This window comes from Pagrus pagrus (genome assembly GCF_965226575.1).
Source record: "Pagrus pagrus genome assembly, chromosome: 11".
NCBI lineage: Eukaryota > Metazoa > Chordata > Actinopteri > Spariformes > Sparidae > Pagrus > Pagrus pagrus.
The window spans coordinates 21,336,872-21,354,588 of NC_140195.1; the positions used below are offsets into that span (position 1 = coordinate 21,336,872).

The window sequence follows — 17,717 nt, forward strand, 5'->3', positions numbered from 1 at the left end:
AAGCACATACTTTCACTTCCTTGTGCATGTAAGTGGACCCTGACAAGTCTTTATTCAAGATTTTTAAATTATTTCTGATCAGATGCACTTTATTCATATCTAACACTTTGGCTCCCACAAAACTGATTGTGATTTAACCCATTTAACCTCTACTAATTATTTGGTTACCGCAGACAGAGCAGAATCAAAAAGTAGCTTCCTCTTCCTCAGACAAACCCAAACCAACACACCAGTCTCTCCCATGATGCTGTCAGCTGTCACTGAGTTTCACTTCTCAGTGATACAGGAAGCAAAAGCTGCAGTATATCCAGCAACTCAGCGGCAGAGACACAGTGAAGAGGTTTGTTCAACACGCGCCAGGAGCTGACTTTCAACTTGGCACTTTTCATTTCAGGTATGCAACATTATGTAATTAAAGAGCTTCATTTTGAGTAACATGTTTGATTTTAGATTGATGTTTCAGTAAAGCTATTGCTTACACCACAGGGGGCCCCAGGAAAAATGCTTCCAGCCGTGATAGTGGGGCTCATGCTCCTGTCTTTGACCTCTGGAGAAAATCCTGCAGTACAAGTCATTCTGAACAACAAAGGACTTCAGTACGGTAAGGCAATGTGAGGTGGTGTAATTCACTCAATTAAGTTCATTCAAACACAAAATGAGACTTTAACAATTAATAACAATTGATTGAGTCTTTTCATAAAGACAAACACATTGTGAGACATGTTTCATTTACAACAATCTTATAAAACTTCATGTGTGTGCTGTCTGTCATAGGAAAGCATGTAGGTGCAGGATGGATTCAGGATATTTTGGCGGCTGTAACTCTCCCTGACATCAGCGGTAAACACAGCATCGGCATCTTTGGCAGCATAGGCTACACACTGACAGGGTAGGATTACACTTCTTGAATATTGAGGTGTCTTTTCACTTCAAGTTCATATCCAAGGTTAAGATGACCTCTTCACGATCAAACTTGGTGAAAATGAATGAATGTGATGAATTTGAACTGAAAATCTACATTACTCAGATCTGCGTCCTCACACCTGTTTACACCTGTCTCTGCTCTCCTCATGTGCACTAGCATCACCATAACAAAGTGCGACTTTCCTGAGCCGTCTGTCGAGTTCTATCAGAACGCCACAGGATTCAAGACATCCGTCTCAGGCCTCAGTGTCGCACTAACCGGCGGGTGGATGACACGCTATGGCCTCATGTGAGTCTTCCCTAATCTCTGCCCTCCTTGTAAACTCCTCGAACCCCACAGCTGCTCAGTCAGGGTTTGTAGTGATGCTAATATGAAAGAATAAATCTTACAATTTAAGTGTATAAGCCACACACTCCAGCTTGAAATGATGGAATAGAAATGTACAGTAAAGACTTAATGAGGAAGTGAGATTAAGGTTATCATTCAAGAGCCTATGTGTTCGTAGTTCATCTGAGGTCTGTTAGAAAAGGAAGTATGGGACATCATCCTCATTGTAGAAATTGAATTGACTTTGATGTCAGCCTTTAAAGGTTCAGCGTGCAGGATTCAGGAGGATCTATTTGCAGAAATAGAATATAATATTCATAATTATGTTTTCATCAGTGTATAATCACCTGAACTAGGATCTGTTGTGATTTCATTTACCGGAGAATGAGCATTATAATTCACCAGGTTGCACCACCATGTTTCTACAGTAGCCACAATGGACAAACCAAACACTGGCTCTAGAGAGGGCTTTTCATGTTTCTTGAGCTGTTATTTCAGCTAAAGGACGAGGGATATTTCATTGGTTGTAATCTGCTACCTCATCGGTAGAGTCCACTAAATCCAGACTGGACCATTAAGTTACAAAATAATAAACAATTTTACTATAAATGAGCTGCATTTAAATCAGATCTTGTCATACTATCATGAAACAAATGGCATTAGTTGGATGGGTTAGCTAATGTTAGCAATATAGAGAGAGATCAGCAGTTTATCACCTCCAACAAGGCAGTTATGAAGGATCAATATGCCTGCATTTTAAAAATCAAGATAAAGACAACATAAAAGTTTTGTGGAGTAACACAAGACTAGTTGTTGTGCAATAGTGCCACTAAATGCACTAAAAAAATGCACATTCATCAATCCAATTAATACTGAATGTGAAAGTAACATTTCATTGAGGATGTGGGGCAGAGGTCTGCAGTCTGGAGTCATAAATGAAAATCTTTCTGTCTTTGTGGTACAGAGAAAAACCTGCTCTTTAACTTAACTTTGTTAATGCTTGAATTGAAGTGTACCAGCGATGATCATTTTTCATTGTACAAAATCAGCATTACTACACAATATATTGCACTACCAGTTTTTGCTTTAACGAAAATGTAGACATAAATAGACAAAAAGTTACAGAATCTCAACACATTTTCAAAACATGCCTCCACCCTATTCTGACTTCTACCACAAGCTTTTAAAGGTTAGGTTCACCCAAAAATGAAAATTCAGTCATTATCTACTCACCCTCATGCTGATGGGAAGTCGGTGTCGCAGTTCACAAAAAAAAAAAGTCTGGAGCTTCACAGCACAACAGAGCGGCAGCATTCTCCTGAACTGAAATAGATGGGGACTTGTTTTAAAACGTAAAAAAACAACAGACAAAAAACAAAATATGACTGCATACAGCTCGTCTAGCATAATCCACGTTTCCGTTAGTCCCGAGATCCCAAATAGATTTGAAACGATGTGTTTTATGCCCCTTTTCAAGCTGATATATTCACTAACACACACTATGTCTGAAGTGGGTGCATAAGCTCGACTGGTGCTGAGGGTGTAAATCTTATCTCTTCAAATTCGGGATCTCAGAGCTGCGGGAGACTTGCATTGCGTTGAACGAGCTGTATGGAGCCCTTTTATGTTTTTTGGTTGTTTTTTTCACAAGTCCCCATCTACTTCAGCTATTAAGGAGAATGCTGCACCTTTGTTTTGCTGTGAAGCTCCAGAAATGTTTGTGGACTACAAAACTTCAGCTGACTTTTCGTCAGCATGAGCAGATAATACCTGCATTATCATTTATGGGTGAATCTATCCTGGTTTTCCCCTGTGGAAGCCCCCCTGTATCTCCAAATCAATGATCGATGATCAAGGATTAATTTCTTATACGATCACATGCTAGGCTATTATTACACTTGCTGTGTATGGTGTAGGTTGTATAAATAAATGTTTCCCCAACACCGATGTGCACTGACTTTGTTTGTTCTGTGAATTTTCAGACATGACCAAGGGACATTCAACCTGGCTATATTTAATGTGGATGTGACCTCTGTCGTGGAGCTGGGGAATGACACCAACGGCCGTCTGTCTGTCAGTTGTGTTGGCTGTGATGCTCAAGTGGGAGGTCTGGACATACAGATCCATGGAGGACAAAGGTACAGTAGAAGAGAGGGAGAGAAAGATAAAAGGGGTGACATTGATGTCAAGATATAAGCCCTCTATTTCTATTTGTCAATAGATGGTTCATCCAGAAAGTGGTGGATCATTACAAGGGGCAGATCACAGGTGAAATAAGGAGCAGTGTGAGTGTTTCTGTCTTTCTCCTATCTGAACATCAGATAATACTAATGTAAAGGTTTTCAGTGGTGAGCACTGCAGGACATTTGCTCTGTTCTTTCCTCCGTAGATCTGCCCAAAGGTGAAGGAAGCCATTGCAATGTTGGAGCAACACCTACAGGCCATGAACGGTACCACAGCAGGCTACATCTTCATAAAGAGCCTAATTACAAAACAAATGTACACGTTGAAGCCACTGACGCTTAGGCCACAAGTGACTTTAATTTGAGCCGGGTCAAAATAACAGTCAAGAATTAAAGTTTATAAATTGATAATTAATTAATGATTTCTATTCTGTTCAGTTTCCTTCGATGTGAATCAAGTCGTTACTCTTGACCTCCCTCTCACCGGCTTACCTGTTGTTGATGCTTCAAGTCTGAATCTGGGTCTTAAGGTAAGCAAACACACAGAAGTACTTCCATGTGATCTATTTTCCAATTGTGGAAGTCCCTTGATTTGGCAGCACTTTCACTTCTTTGAGAAAAGAAATATAAACACATACCCATGTCCAACATGGTCTGGTAAACGTGACTTTTAAGGGCCATGAAAAGAAATATAAACAAAACGTAATGAACAGTTGTAATTAACAATGTGCTCTTCTTTAATTAAAGGGAGAGTTTTACAGTATCAAAACTCCTTCAGAGCCTCCCTTTGGGGCCAAACCTTTCACATTGCCTAAGCAGCCGGGCTACATGTTGTCAGTGGGCCTGTCTGAATTCACCCTGAACTCTGCCTCATATGGATACTACTCAGCTGGAGCGCTTCAGGTCCTCATCAATGACAGCATGGTAAGTACAGTATACCTGAAAAGACAGTTTGGTTTGAAGTCATGAATTTTTTATCAGAACACTTCATCCATCTGTGATCTCCTCTAGGTTAAGATTTGGTCACTTGCTTCCCTAAACCATGTTTGTGATTAAGAAATGTTTTTTTCATCACCTCAGATACCTCCATTCTCTCCTCTGCACCTAAATACCAGCTTAATGGGGCCGTACGTTCCTCAGGTAAGTTTCCCTGTCTCAGAATAACTTTATGTCAGCCCTAGGCTAGGCTTCAAACATCATTAATGTAAAATATTACCTGGGTTAGGATTGCTTACTGCAGACCAAAAGGAAAAAGTGTCTCCCTGTGCAAGTGTAAAGGTTGAAACTTTAGACAGGGGACCTAATTTTTCTTTACGTCATGCTCTCTTTTGGACATTTTTTTTCAAGAGCACTGAGAAAAACAGACAACACAACCATGGATATCATATCATTTTCTAGTGTACTACATTTCCGAGGTTCTTGGTAAGATGGACTTTATGTAGCTCTATTCCAGTCTACTGACAGCTCAAAGTGCTTTACAACACTTGTCACATTCATTCATTCACACACACGTTCATACACTGATGGCAGAAGCTGCCATGCAAGGTGGCAGCCTGCTTATCAGCAGCAATTTTGGGTTCAGTATCTTGCTCAAGGATGCTTCGACATGCAGCTGAGGGAGCCAGGTTTGAGCCTGTGACCTTTCCGATTACTGGACGGCGCTGTAGCTCTACCTCCTGAGCCACAGCCGCCCCAGGTTCTCCTTCACATACAACAATACAAACACTACAATAGCTATCGATTCTAGAAAGGAGAACTTGAGAACAGACATAAGGCTCGGATTTCCCCATGCTTGCATTTCTGCTTGAACCTGAGTTTCCAGTTCCTGTTTTAGTTCTTTCATGGTTGAACTCAGCGGTTCATCAACTGCAATCGATTGCGAGTTTTCACTCCTGCACCGCTCTTCTTTCACCAACAGCCCTGAAAAAGAAAAGTTTACCAAATTAGCAAACATTTATAAGTGTTGAGCAGTAATATGTTAAAGTCTTTATTAAGTGTAGTACCGCTGAAAAAAAGATTCCAGCCAAAATACATTACTGTTGCCACCACTGAGGACCAGACTGCCACTGGGATTAGTGTCTCCAGAGCTGCTTCACTGCATTTGTCTGGAGATGAAGCCTGAGGGGATACATGGAGATTCATTTAATGAGAAACTCAAACTGAACAGAATGATTTGACTGATGAAATGTGTATGAAGTGACCAGCAGCAGTTTATAATGTGTAACAGACAATCCCTAAATTAAAACTAACTAAAACATTTGAGCAGTTTGAGAAAACTGCAATTTTCCTAATTTTCTATTACCATCAGTTCCCAATGAACTATGTGCTACGTTAAGCCTGAGATTATAGGTTGATTTAAGTTTGATGTTGGGAAAAAAAGCATACATTTGAGATGATGCTTCAATCGTTGGTTGCAGAGCAGGTCCTTACTTTGGTTGTGTTGTCCCTCCCAACATGATACTAAGACATTTGAAAGTAAATTACAAAATTACTATTACTACATACAGGAAATGGTGTTGTTCAAGCCACTTTCTATCTCTAAGCTTGATTAAGTTAATCAAGTGAGTATCAATCAGTTCTTAAAAGCATAAATTAGGGCAATAGTCCAAACTTACAGTATCTCAGATCCTTGGCATCACTACGTCACCATTTAAAAATACTCCCAGGGGAAGCACAGTTTGTCTGACCTCGAACAAACAACTAATATGAAATGTCTAGAGGCACTTTTTGACGTCTTACTTGATAGTGTGTTCTTTAATATTTGGAGGTGAATCCCTGGACCGGTCACTCTCTGACGTGGTGTCAGACCTTTTCTACAAACAGAGGTGTTTTTTACATTTTTTTAAATCTACTATTAGTGCTACAGCAAGAACATAATTAAGTTATAAAAATCAACTTTGATATATATATATATATATGCATCATATCTTTAGCATAAATTATGGTTGAAGACCATTTAAATCCACTCTTTTTCTAAAAAAACAATTTTCAGATTATAAATAGACACGAGTTCTGCCTCTTTGACACTGTAGATCACAAAAACATCCTGAAGATTGAGCAAAACACAATATTTTCAAGTAACATATTCTTTTTAGGTAAAAATGTTTATGACAACAACCCAAGCTGAGCGAAAAGAGAAATATTTCTTCTCTAAAAGTCTTAAAATCTAGCTCATTTCCTGGTACCAACACTGTAATTCTGCTGATGTGCTCAGCTTCCTTCACCCTCACCACACCTTTTGTCACTCTGCTGCCCAGAACAAACTCTGCCAAAACCTAAAACATAGAACTTATTTTTAGATGGCACACTTTCCTAATTGTAAGACAGTTTACAATATAATACTCAAAATCAAAAGGGGTTGAAATGATCCATACTTGGAAAGCAGCAGAGACTAACTGACTCTGAGTTCAGGTCTATCCAGCCTGAGTCATATGTCTGCTGGAACTGATGGTAAATTTAGAAGCTATGCTGCTGCTCGTAAAAACCCTCCCTCCCACACACACACACACACACACACACACACACACACACACGCACAAACACGTAACCACTGTCTGATTAACTCGACAGGGGTCCAGCAGGACAGATATTAGCTATGAGCCACTGTTGTCCAAAATGTATAGTTATTTAATTTACAATGAAACAAAATAGATAAAAGCAAATCCTCACATTTGAAAAGCTGGTAGCAGTTAAACAGATTAGCTCTCTGTTAATTGATTGACTTAATAGTATCACTGGGTAAAGGTTGTCTCTGTGAAAGTAAAGCACTCAGCAGGCTGTTTATAGTCCCACTAACAGGCGTTCAGCCAACTCCTGTAAGAAACAGCACAGATACAGATGACAGTAACAGTATATCCTTAGATAGTTAAAATACGTAGCATACAGAACCTGACACACTTGACAGAAAAAAGGACTTGAGACTCACCTTGGACTTGGACTTGTGACTTGACTCTAACTACTTGTCTGCGTTCATTTCATGTTTTCAGTTTAGGTTTTTAGTTGGTTTTTTTAGTCAGTATTTGACTGTTGAATCATTTTGTACTCTTCATGAAAACATGATGTCCTCAAAGTTGTCAAAATATCACAGAATTAAGTGTTTACCATCCACTGTCTTTGTCTCTGCAGCTTCCTAAGATGTTTCCAGGTCTGCTGATGAGTCTGCAGGTTTATGCCAGAGAGGTTCCCTTGTTTTCATTCCTGCCTGGCGCCGTCTATCTGGACCTCCAGGGCACCGTCAAGGCTTTTGCCATCCAGCCAAATGGTACCCAGACCCCACTGTTCAAGCTCAATGTTGTGAGTACTTACATCTCCCGGCCTCTTTCCTTAATTTACTCTTCATGTCAGCAATGCATTAAAGTAGTTGCATAGTGGATAATTAAGTACATCCACATAAATCACTGAGTCCACAGATACATTTAGACTAGTGCTAACAGGATTCTTCAATTAATCAAATCAGGTAATTAAGAAAAAACTGATGGAAAACTATTCTGATTAACAGTTTGAGTCATTTAGCCCACAAAGATACTAAACATTCCCTGAGATTTCTGACCTTTTCACAGACCAAACAAGAAAAAAAACATCTGACATATTTATCACAATAAAGATAATCACTGACCGCAGCTGTAAATTCAAACCTCTTTCTTTCAGGACTCACTATTCAGCGGTAAAGTGTGGATTGCTGACGGCAAAGTGAAGGCCTCCATGGCACTGAACAAGTGAGCATCACCATGTTTAAAAACACACACCTGAGCCACCTGAGGTCACAGACTGAAAGTAATCACACTGCTTCTTTTCAAACAGCCTCACAGTGACGCTGGCATCGAGTGAAGTGGGAACCTTTAAGGTACATGACACAAAGACTGCATCATATTCTCTGTTGATCACAGGCTGCCTTATGCATAAACAACCAAAGACTGAAGAACACATGCTGTTTCTATTTGCAGACTGATGCTATCCAAAGTGTTTTATGGAGGGGATCGAGCTTCGTCATGCCACAAGTGAACCGTGAGTCTTAGTTACATCTTTTTGTGTTCACTTCTCACTTCATGACTTCTACTTGAGTATTAGCCAGTGCTCTGTTAAAATTATTAAAACTCCACTGTAAGGGACGAAGGTGAAAGAGTAAAGGCTTATACTAAATCACATCAAATCTGTTTGCTGTTGCTCCAAAACTATATGAAATCCTTATTTTGTTTCTTTTCTCTCTGATTTGCGTGAGATTATTTGGACAAAAACTGGCAGTGTAGGAAATTATTATTCCATCTTTGAGACTTTCTCTCTGGAAAAAGAAAAGCAACTAAATGCTGTTATCTTCACCTAAATAAACTAAAACAACACAGAAGGATGCAAAGATTCACAGATTCAACAAACTGGAGGGTAGAAAATACTTTACAATGTGCACTGTAAATCTTCTTTGTGTTGACCTGGACTTTTCTGTTTCAGAGATGCTGGGTAAAGGTGTCAGTTTACCCAGAATGAAACATGCAGAGCTGGTCAACACAGTTCTGGAGGTGGATAAGGTCAGTTTTAGTTAAAGAACATGCATTAATGTTCGGTTGATGTTTGGCTTTTTGAGGAAATTTTTAATAATTAAGAGAAAAAAATGTCTGGGCTGACCATTGTCTTTACTCCTTCACTAACAGGGCTTTATAGCCGTCTCCTCAGATGCTCAGGTGTTGAAGACAGACTGACCGGCCTGTTTAACATCAAACATGGACGCTCTTCATCACAGTTCAAATTCATCAGCTTTAAACCATTGCACAAACTGGATTTGTCTGAAACCACATGACAAAAGCACTTACATGAGCCTCGCTACGCAGATAATCGAGCTCCTCAGGTCAACAGTGATTATGCCTGCAGATCAACTTTATAAATGCATATAAAGTGGAGGTGCACAGCCTAAAACCTGATCATTTTTCACACAATAATGTAAAAAAATAAATATTTTTTAATTACATTGTGTCTCATTCATTTAGAAATGGTAGCTGAAAGTTTTGTCATCAGAACCGTCTTTTTTACATTTTGAGCTCATATTTCCACAAAGAGAAAAAAGGGGTTCAGTTGATTATAAATGACTTTGTGTTTGATTTTTATGTGATTATTTTATCTTTTAGATTCTTCACATGAAGATTTTGGTTTGTTATCACTTTCAATGTGTAGCTGTTATTGTTTAACCTGCCACCAGAGGGTACAGAAGTTTCAAAATATGTACATTTAAAATCAAAATGTGCAATATGAGTGTGGATTAGGATTATAATTATCTAGACTGCAATTTTTAAATCCATTTGAATTTAGAATATGAATATTATGGTTTATTTGCATTTTCACTTAAGAATCAGTTAAGTGGTGTTGTTAAGTGAAATATAAATGAGTTTTGTTTCTAATACACATTATATATATCAGGTGAGAGTCTTGTCAGGAGTCAATTACCTGCTTTTAACTGCAGGCAAAAAACCCTAAAATTAAGCATTGGCAGCAGCATTGTATAAAGAAATGATCCAGAGCTATATTACCAGTCAGACGTAGTGCCCCTCTTTGTGCACTAGACAGGTTAAGTAAGTTTTTGGTGTTGGAGAAGACAGAAAAGTGGAAGTCGAGACATTTCACCACCATATTCTTGAAACAATGACATCTCTTTATTTTTGAAACATTTCAGTGTGCACTCTTGAGACTGTTCACATTCTTGGAATGTAACACCACCAAAATATAAATATAAGCCTATTTACAGCCGCTGTTCCTAAAATGTTCCCCATTGAACAAAAAAAATGACACTTCATTCATGAGAGGAGACAGTCTGGACACTGATTGGCTGATCGGTCAGTTATGCAGAAAACAAACAGAACCATCCCGAGCTGGACGCTGCGTGACAACAGTCAGTTAATTATGAAAAAGATTTTTAAAAGACGCTAATTGGAAGTAGCTGTTACAAAGACCGACATGTTGCAGATATGAAGACCTACAGATTTAACTTTAACCATGACAGTAGAGCAAGATACGTGATGCTGAGCTCCCTTATTGTAACAACGCAGCTTTAATTGTGCCACAAACCCTTTTCATGTAAACTTTCATTTGTAGAACTGTCCTTATTAAAATTTCTAGAGAGAAGAATAAAAGAAAAAGGAAGAACAAACATAAGAATTACAGGGTTGTTATGTGGCCTTCAACCTAATTTGGTCTTTATGAGCAAACAGGGAAACTGAACAAAGGTCAACTATGTAGCACCTGAGAGTCTGCTGTGGGATAAGAAAAGGAACTGTTGTATAAAAACACCACAAGCAATTTAACAGCCTTCGTCAATGTTCACGAATGCAAATACACTATAAATAACACTGTCATCTATAGATATTATGAAGCACAGAGTGGGTTTGTTCATTATCGTTAATACATTTTGAAAGTGTTTTTCAGTATTAAACCAGGTCAATTATTTAAGTTGGCACACACAGTAATCCTGAAAGTAACCCTCTAAAGCTCCTCCAGCAACACAGGAGAACGTTCACAGCACACTCATTTTGCAGCTGAAAATAAGTTAAACATTCAAGTACGCACATTCTTAGACTGTAACACTTAACTTTGCAGCACATCATCAGTGAGAGAAAACAATAATAAAGACAAGAGAGACTTTGAGACATGGAGACATTTGTACCAAGAGTGACCAGAAGAAGACCAGTTCACCATGCTGACATCTTTAGCAAAACCGACTCGCATCAACTCAAAGGTAAATCAAACAAAAAGGCCCGGCCCCTGAGACTTTCAGTAAGTAACAAGCCTTGCTGGTCTTCATCCTGCACTTACAAGTATGAATTATACATAAATTAGTAGACTTTCAGTGTCAATGTCTGCTGAAGCAATGAAGAGTGAAAGATGAAGAAAGGAAAAACAAAAAGGAGGAAACTGATGAGGTGATGTGGAGGCACAGTGTGAATATTTTAAAAAAGAGCTTTAACATCACAAGACTAAGTCCTATGAGCTTCAAGTGCAGTCCAATTCAACCCTGTTTGTTCTTTAAACTGTCATCAGCTCAACGCTCCCCGTCATTGCCCACAGCCGCGGTTAAGTATCATACTCGTCGGCGCAGACTGCTGGGGGGTACAAACTGCGAGATCTTGTGATGTTCACACACAAACAAACAAACATACATAGGGCCAAAGGATGGGGCTGTGGTTATTAGGCTGTGCTGGCAGGTGAGGTGAGAGGAAATGTCTGAGAGGTCCATCGGTTCTGCGGGGGGAAGGCCAGGATCATTTGTCTGCAACAGCTGCTGCCATGGGCGCACGTATAGATCCACGAGCAGTCGCTGCCAACTCCTCGATTTCTGTGTTTAACCGTCTGATGACCCACTCCATTGCCTCCCGACCCTGATACAGACAGAGGAACAGTGTTACGAAACATAATGTGTAGAGACAGGTACAAGTCCATCATCATGAGGAGTTACTGGGAGACTTCAAGGGCAGCGTCACCTTGCCGGCATTGACAGAGATAGTCTTCGCCATGAGGCCCTCGAGGTAGCTGCTCAGACTGATCCCTTTCACACTGATCAGAGCCTCCTGCGTCAGCACCGTCCTAAACACACAATCACAGAAATAAAGGTCATGAAATGTGAAATCTGTTTTTTTTTTATTATCAATTTGATCATTTCTCAATTAAAAGTACAAAACATTTCTGATAACATAAGCCATCCACAAAGCCATCAATAATTTTAGCAGTTAAACATCATGTCAAAATTTTCAGGCTCAAGCCAACTACTACTACTACAACAACTACTACTACTACTACTACTACTACTAATAATAATAATAATAATAATTATAATAATTATAATAAAAATAGTAATACTGCAGGGGACATTAGAAGTTAATAAAGGAAAATTTAGAACCGAGTCATTTACTTTTCAGGATCCTGCGGATGTGGTTTGTATGTCAACTTCTCATCCACAGATACCAGGTTAGTGAAGGAGATCTGGATGGATAAAACAAAATAACAGTTGTCTTTATTTATGTTGTCACTCAGCAGGCATTTATTCCCTTCATTTAACAGCACAAACAGTGAAAACAGTCAAGGCAGGTGCATAAATTTGACCTACTGATCCGCTGTGCTCGAAAAAACTGGGAAAAACAGGAAAAACATACATGCAACTGACAATCTTAACACCACCACCAAGTGGAATGAAGCAATTATTCATATTATGAGTTACATCTGTGTTTAACATGTACAGTGTCCGCCTACATCAGTTAATTTAATTCAACACCCCCTTGGATTTGTGGTGAAGTTCATTTAAATGCAGCCATGACTCTTAACATTTCTGATGATAATGACTCTCAGGGGAAGACCATGTGTATGCTTAGGAGACAAATGATATGAGTCAAACCTCTGCCATATAAATGTGTAGTGTAGTTAGATGAATATCTACTAGTTTTAACAAACCAGCACATGACATGACGTTGAACGGATCATGTGCCAAGGCTGACTAAGGAAAAGACTATGGTTTAGAGACTGGTAGGACAAGTCCACACATGCACAGGTATTTCTTAAATCGTAGCTTTTGCTATGCATTTTGGCCTTTTGTACACACGTTTTAGGTCACTGAAAACAGACCTTTGGCAAAACTCTTCCAGGGTTAGGGTTAGGGTTGGATATTAAGAAAAAATAATTCTGTTTTACCAGAGAAACGCACAGTACACGAGAAAACACCAAAGATGTAATGATGTGTTAGCTGATATAATTTGTAATGAATAAAATATTCCCATCATCAATCACATGTTTAATATATATTAACAGTGGCACAAAATAATTCCTTCACAACACTGTCATGCAACAACGATTCTTATTGAAAGTGTACATATTAAGAATGAGAACTACTTACGTTTGTAGATTTCAGCTCAAAGGTCTTCTCTTTAGGGTCCACCACTGAATGTTCCTGAACATAAGTGCATGTTCTTGTTACCCCGATCATCTGGAAAAGAGAGAGACAACTCAGGCTCGGTTTAAAACACAACAACCGTTGATCGTCAAATGGTGCATTTTAATTAGGTTTATCTATGACTTGCTCTGACGTCAGGCAAACATTAAAATTGAGATCAAGGCGGCTACAGCTTCTGGGTGCTTCTGTTGCTCTCAACCACAGAACTTCAATATATCTGCCTCTCCTGATCTAAGAGCTGATTTAGTACAAGCTAAATAGATTGGTTTGATAACATTTTAATAAACCGTGATCAGACTTAACAAGATGCAAGCATTTTTGTGACCTCTTGTCAACTTTCCGGATGAGGCACAGTTCACCTCGAACAAGCCTATCATCAATCAAACTCAAAGCACCCTTGAAGCATTTCTTATCATCTAACTTACAGACTTGGCCATTGCCGGGAGCCCCCACTCTGTGCTGAGCAGTCTGGTGCTGTGTAACCGTCCCTCTGTGTCCACGTTTCTGTCCAGAACATCCACACCAAACACGCCGGGGTTCATGGGGTTGGGGTACTTCTGCATTGCTGCCTTGGTCACCGTCTCCCATGGATGGCTGTCAAAAACAACATTAACATTAGAAACAACGACTTCCTAAAGGTTACTTAACATTCTGGCAGGTGAATATCAGTCAATGTTAGCCAACTCTGAAACATTTACATTATAGTATATGTAATGGTGTCAGCACCCTCATTTGCTTTGTATCTAGTTTTTATTGTCAATGTCATTCAGCCCATTTTCACCACTTTAGTAGGTAACCGAAAATACTGGACACAAGCAAACAAAAATTTGCTTTGAACACCATTCTTAAGCTTGATGCATAACATTCAAAAACGTCTTTCTTTTGCAATTTGCATCATGCAAACACCCCTTAAAAATGTTTCAAACTTCTGGTTGTGCAAATGGGTATTCATCAAAACATGTACAGATATACAGAATCCTCACATATGTTTGACTTCATTCATTTGATGTAATTTGTCAAGTCAAGTCATTCATGAGAAAAACGTTAACATGGTCAGACTTGCTCTGCCTTAAAATGAAACATAATAATTTAGTAAAAAATGGCCATGTTCATCGGTGCAGAATCAAAATGGAGGAATGACCAAAATATGAGGGCGGACTCATTTACGGACGGACCAGCCGTTTACAGGCAGGTGGAGGAACGCCCCCGCCGCACAGCGCAGACTATCATCACCGTGGATTAATCTAGAAACTAGTAGAAATGGACACAAATGTTCTGACCATTGTTACACACTCATTACTGCCTGGTGAGCAAAAATACACCGAAAAAACAGACGTATCATCGTCATTTACATGGCAAGCTCTCTCGTCTGACAGCCACACAGACCGTTATGTAATGTCTACGATAGCGGTACATAATGCATAATACAGTAGCTGATTTTGTCTTCGTGATTAAGACCAAACACATGAACTGCAAACAAAAACCCTCACCTTCTAATAACTCGTAGCTCACATATTGCAAGGAGCTATCAAATTAAAAACGACATACATGAGTAAGCAGCTGACGCTACAGCATCAGTTAGCTTAAGGCTAACAGCAAAAAGCTATACGTTAATTTAGCTCGCTAAAGCAGTTCAGCACAAATAACGGCTAGTGTATATTAAAAAAATAGAAAATAAAAAAGCTTTAACGTTAAACATAATGTTGAATGCAGTTCACATTTTCTAAACACTGTAACTAAGTTAAACGGCAAACGGTTAGGTAACTTAGCTGTCGGTTGTTTGTGGTAGTTACTTAACTTTTGTGCAACCTTAGCAGCTAAGGAGGCTAGCAGCTGTGTCCCGGACAGTATGGAGACCGCACACAAACTTATTATACAAAAGGAAACCAGTTACCGAACAGAAATGTTTGTATGAGACATTATCAGAATAAGAAAACTACTCACTTGAAAATGTGCTCTGACGCCCAGATCTTCATTTTATTAGGCTTTTCTGTCAGGGCTCGGGGAGCCGGCGACTAATGACAGCGTGACCGACGTTAGGAAGGAAGGAGGGACTGAAGGAGACAACCTTTAATCGAGCCCCGGGGGCGACACTCCCCCTGGTGGCAGACACAGGAACTGCACAAAGTAATAACTGTACTTTTTACTGGTTTTACTCCACAACGATTATTTTACAAGTATTGTTATTGCCTACATTGTTACTGTTATTCTGTGTTTGCAGTTTTATCACTAAACATTAAGATCCATGCAACTCTGTTCTTTAACATTAAAGGTTACAATGATACTCCTTTATTACTATAACAACATATCTAACATGATTATGATTATCATCATGCAGTAATAATTATATAATCGAATTTTCCAATAAATACTACCAGTGGAGATATTTCCCCCCTACTGTAAAGACAATAAATACATATATTTCATCCTCAGGACGAAGTACCATAACTGCAAACCCTGCCGTTTTTGTTGGTGAATCATTTAATACACCTGTACAGCCTGTGCATAACCTGTAAAGTGAAGTTATACCAACAAACCAGTCAGATATCTACCTCCAGAAAATCATTGTCATCAGTAAAATCATTAAATTCCAGTCAGAAGTCCCAAAAATACAATACAATTATGAATAATAATAATAATAATAATAATAATAATAATAATAATATATTAGGAGGATATTGTTATACTTACAGTTTTCATTTGACCTTATTTAAAATTCATTAATAATTGATGTCTGTAGAGAGGCACTGTCTGGGGGGCGGGACAAGCGACCGTCAAAGCTGTCAATCATGATCAAGCACTGTTCTTATTGGTTGTGGAAAAGACCAGCGTCTCTCAAAGACGTCATCACGCACATATCCGACCTGTCCTTGAAGCCACAACACAGGCAAGATGGTCGCATACTGGAGACAAGCAGGCCTCAGGTAAAAATACATGTATATTCACAGAGTTAGCTTTCTGGCCAATGTCAGCAACGTTGTTTTGATGAAGGATTTGTTATTGTAATTGCACATTTTTATACTTTTTTGGAATTCCGTCTACTTGGTCCCCCAGAGAGCTACGTAACAGCTAGCTACTGTCAAAGCTATAGCTAGCTTTTAAATCCATGCGGTTAACTTAAGGCGCTAACGTTAAGATAATAACCTACCAAGATGTGACTCTGTCTGTGTCAGTGCATCGGATACATTATTTGTTATTATCGAGGCAGTTATGTTTTGCCCTTCCCGAATGATCCCTGACAGCATTGCTTGCCCTTTAGCATGCGGCTAACAAGTGTGTCCTCTCTGCAGCTACATCCGCTTCTCCTCTATCTGCGCTAGCGCGTTGCGGGCTGCGCTGAAGCCGGAGTTCAAATCCGAGGCACTGAAGGCCGCAGAGGCTAGCGTCAAAGTCGTCAAACCTAAAACAGCGGCATGTAAGTTTGTCAGATATTTTTTAAATCACTAGCACAGAACTGCATATACAATAATTATCTGCACATAGATGCATCATGGCCCCTGACAGTCTGTATTTCAAGGAGAGGCAGGTATGACATTGACTGGTGACAGTGGGCAGGTGTTCATTTCAGTCACAGACTGGTGGAAGAAGGACTCAGAGCATTGAGATGGTTATACTACAAGGTTACACATCTATGACATCTATTAAGGCAAAAGTACAGCAGAATTGTGAACCACAGTTGTGCACACTACAGTATCAATTCATTGTAAAGAAGTGCCATTTTGTCATACTGTTTATTTTTAATTGACTGAATGAACATTTGAGCACCATTGTAATGTTTTACCTTGTCAAGATGGAGCTAGTTCTTCCTAGACAAGGTTGTTCATTCAGTGTACTTGGGCAATAACTGTAATAGTTATTGAATATCTATCCGATTAACCAAATAGCTTATACTTGAAATTTCTAAATGTGAGGTGATTCCAATAATTGGAGTATGAGATTAACTGTTAAACTCAAACATTGGCATGACTTTCATAAAATTATAATTTAGTTTTGCCTTATTGAAGAGTTCCCCAAATTGTCGAAGCCTCTACTCTTCTTGTGTTAAATGCAAAACTAGCATTCTCAAGGCAGATCAAATCTTTCTTTCATGACATATTTCTCTACCTGATGTTGCCTTTATCTTGTGGACATGACAGAAGCCATGTATAAGGTGCAACAGATGTGTGCTCACTTTTGTATTTCAATGTTTTGTATATATTATTTAAATATCGCGTATATTATGCCCTGCCCTGGTCATTGTCTACAATGTTTAATGATGCTGCAATAACTCTACTGTCTCTACTAACCCTGAAATCTGCAGTCCCTGATCTGAATAAGTTTTTTTGTTCTGCTTGGGATGCAAAGTGCTTTTCATGAGGATATTTTC

General features: G+C 39.1%; 2 protein-coding genes across 3 annotated transcripts; one reads left to right on the top strand and one right to left on the bottom strand.

Moving 5' to 3' along the window:
• Window positions 1-305: 305 nt before the first annotated feature.
• bpifcl (BPI fold containing family C, like) lies at window positions 306-9,389 on the top strand. The gene is made up of 16 exons (XM_084366392.1): window positions 306-394; window positions 487-601; window positions 775-889; window positions 1,082-1,213; window positions 3,235-3,390; window positions 3,474-3,537; window positions 3,642-3,702; window positions 3,874-3,965; window positions 4,183-4,359; window positions 4,516-4,575; window positions 7,561-7,728; window positions 8,083-8,150; window positions 8,236-8,278; window positions 8,379-8,439; window positions 8,878-8,954; window positions 9,078-9,389. Exons 2-16 carry the CDS (start codon window positions 502-504, stop codon window positions 9,123-9,125), a joined length of 1,422 nt encoding a protein of 473 aa, XP_084222518.1. The 5' UTR covers window positions 306-394; window positions 487-501; the 3' UTR covers window positions 9,126-9,389.
• A 659-nt stretch (window positions 9,390-10,048) lies between these two features.
• LOC311264546 (PRELI domain containing protein 3B-like) lies at window positions 10,049-15,434 on the bottom strand. 2 transcript variants are annotated; one of them, XM_084365495.1, is made up of 6 exons: window positions 15,296-15,434; window positions 13,777-13,945; window positions 13,295-13,384; window positions 12,320-12,390; window positions 11,892-11,994; window positions 10,049-11,789 (listed from the first exon to the last, which is right to left on the bottom strand). In XM_084365495.1, the coding sequence occupies exons 1-6, from the start codon at window positions 15,325-15,327 to the stop codon at window positions 11,673-11,675; spliced, it is 582 nt and encodes a 193-aa protein (XP_084221621.1). In that variant the 5' UTR covers window positions 15,328-15,434; the 3' UTR covers window positions 10,049-11,672. The 2 variants fall into 2 exon arrangements, with proteins under 2 accessions (XP_084221621.1, XP_084221622.1); XM_084365496.1 differs by lacking the exon at window positions 15,296-15,434 and adding an exon at window positions 14,842-14,936.
• Window positions 15,435-17,717: the final 2,283 nt, after the last annotated feature.

Coding starts and splice junctions, on each gene's coding strand:
- bpifcl (XM_084366392.1), top strand. CDS start 502: ATGCTTCCAGCCGTGATAGTGGGGCTCATGCTCCTGTCTTTGACCTCT. Junction 4,360..4,515: donor TCCTCATCAATGACAGCATG/GTAAGTACAGTA, acceptor TCATCACCTCAG/ATACCTCCATTCTCTCCTCT. Junction 4,576..7,560: donor TGGGGCCGTACGTTCCTCAG/GTAAGTTTCCCT, acceptor TTGTCTCTGCAG/CTTCCTAAGATGTTTCCAGG.
- LOC311264546 (XM_084365495.1), bottom strand. CDS start 15,327: ATGAAGATCTGGGCGTCAGAGCACATTTTCAA. Junction 13,385..13,776: donor TCCCGGCAATGGCCAAGTCT/GTAAGTTAGATG, acceptor TCTCTTTTCCAG/ATGATCGGGGTAACAAGAAC. Junction 11,995..12,319: donor CATCCGCAGGATCCTGAAAA/GTAAATGACTCG, acceptor TTGTGTGTTTAG/GACGGTGCTGACGCAGGAGG.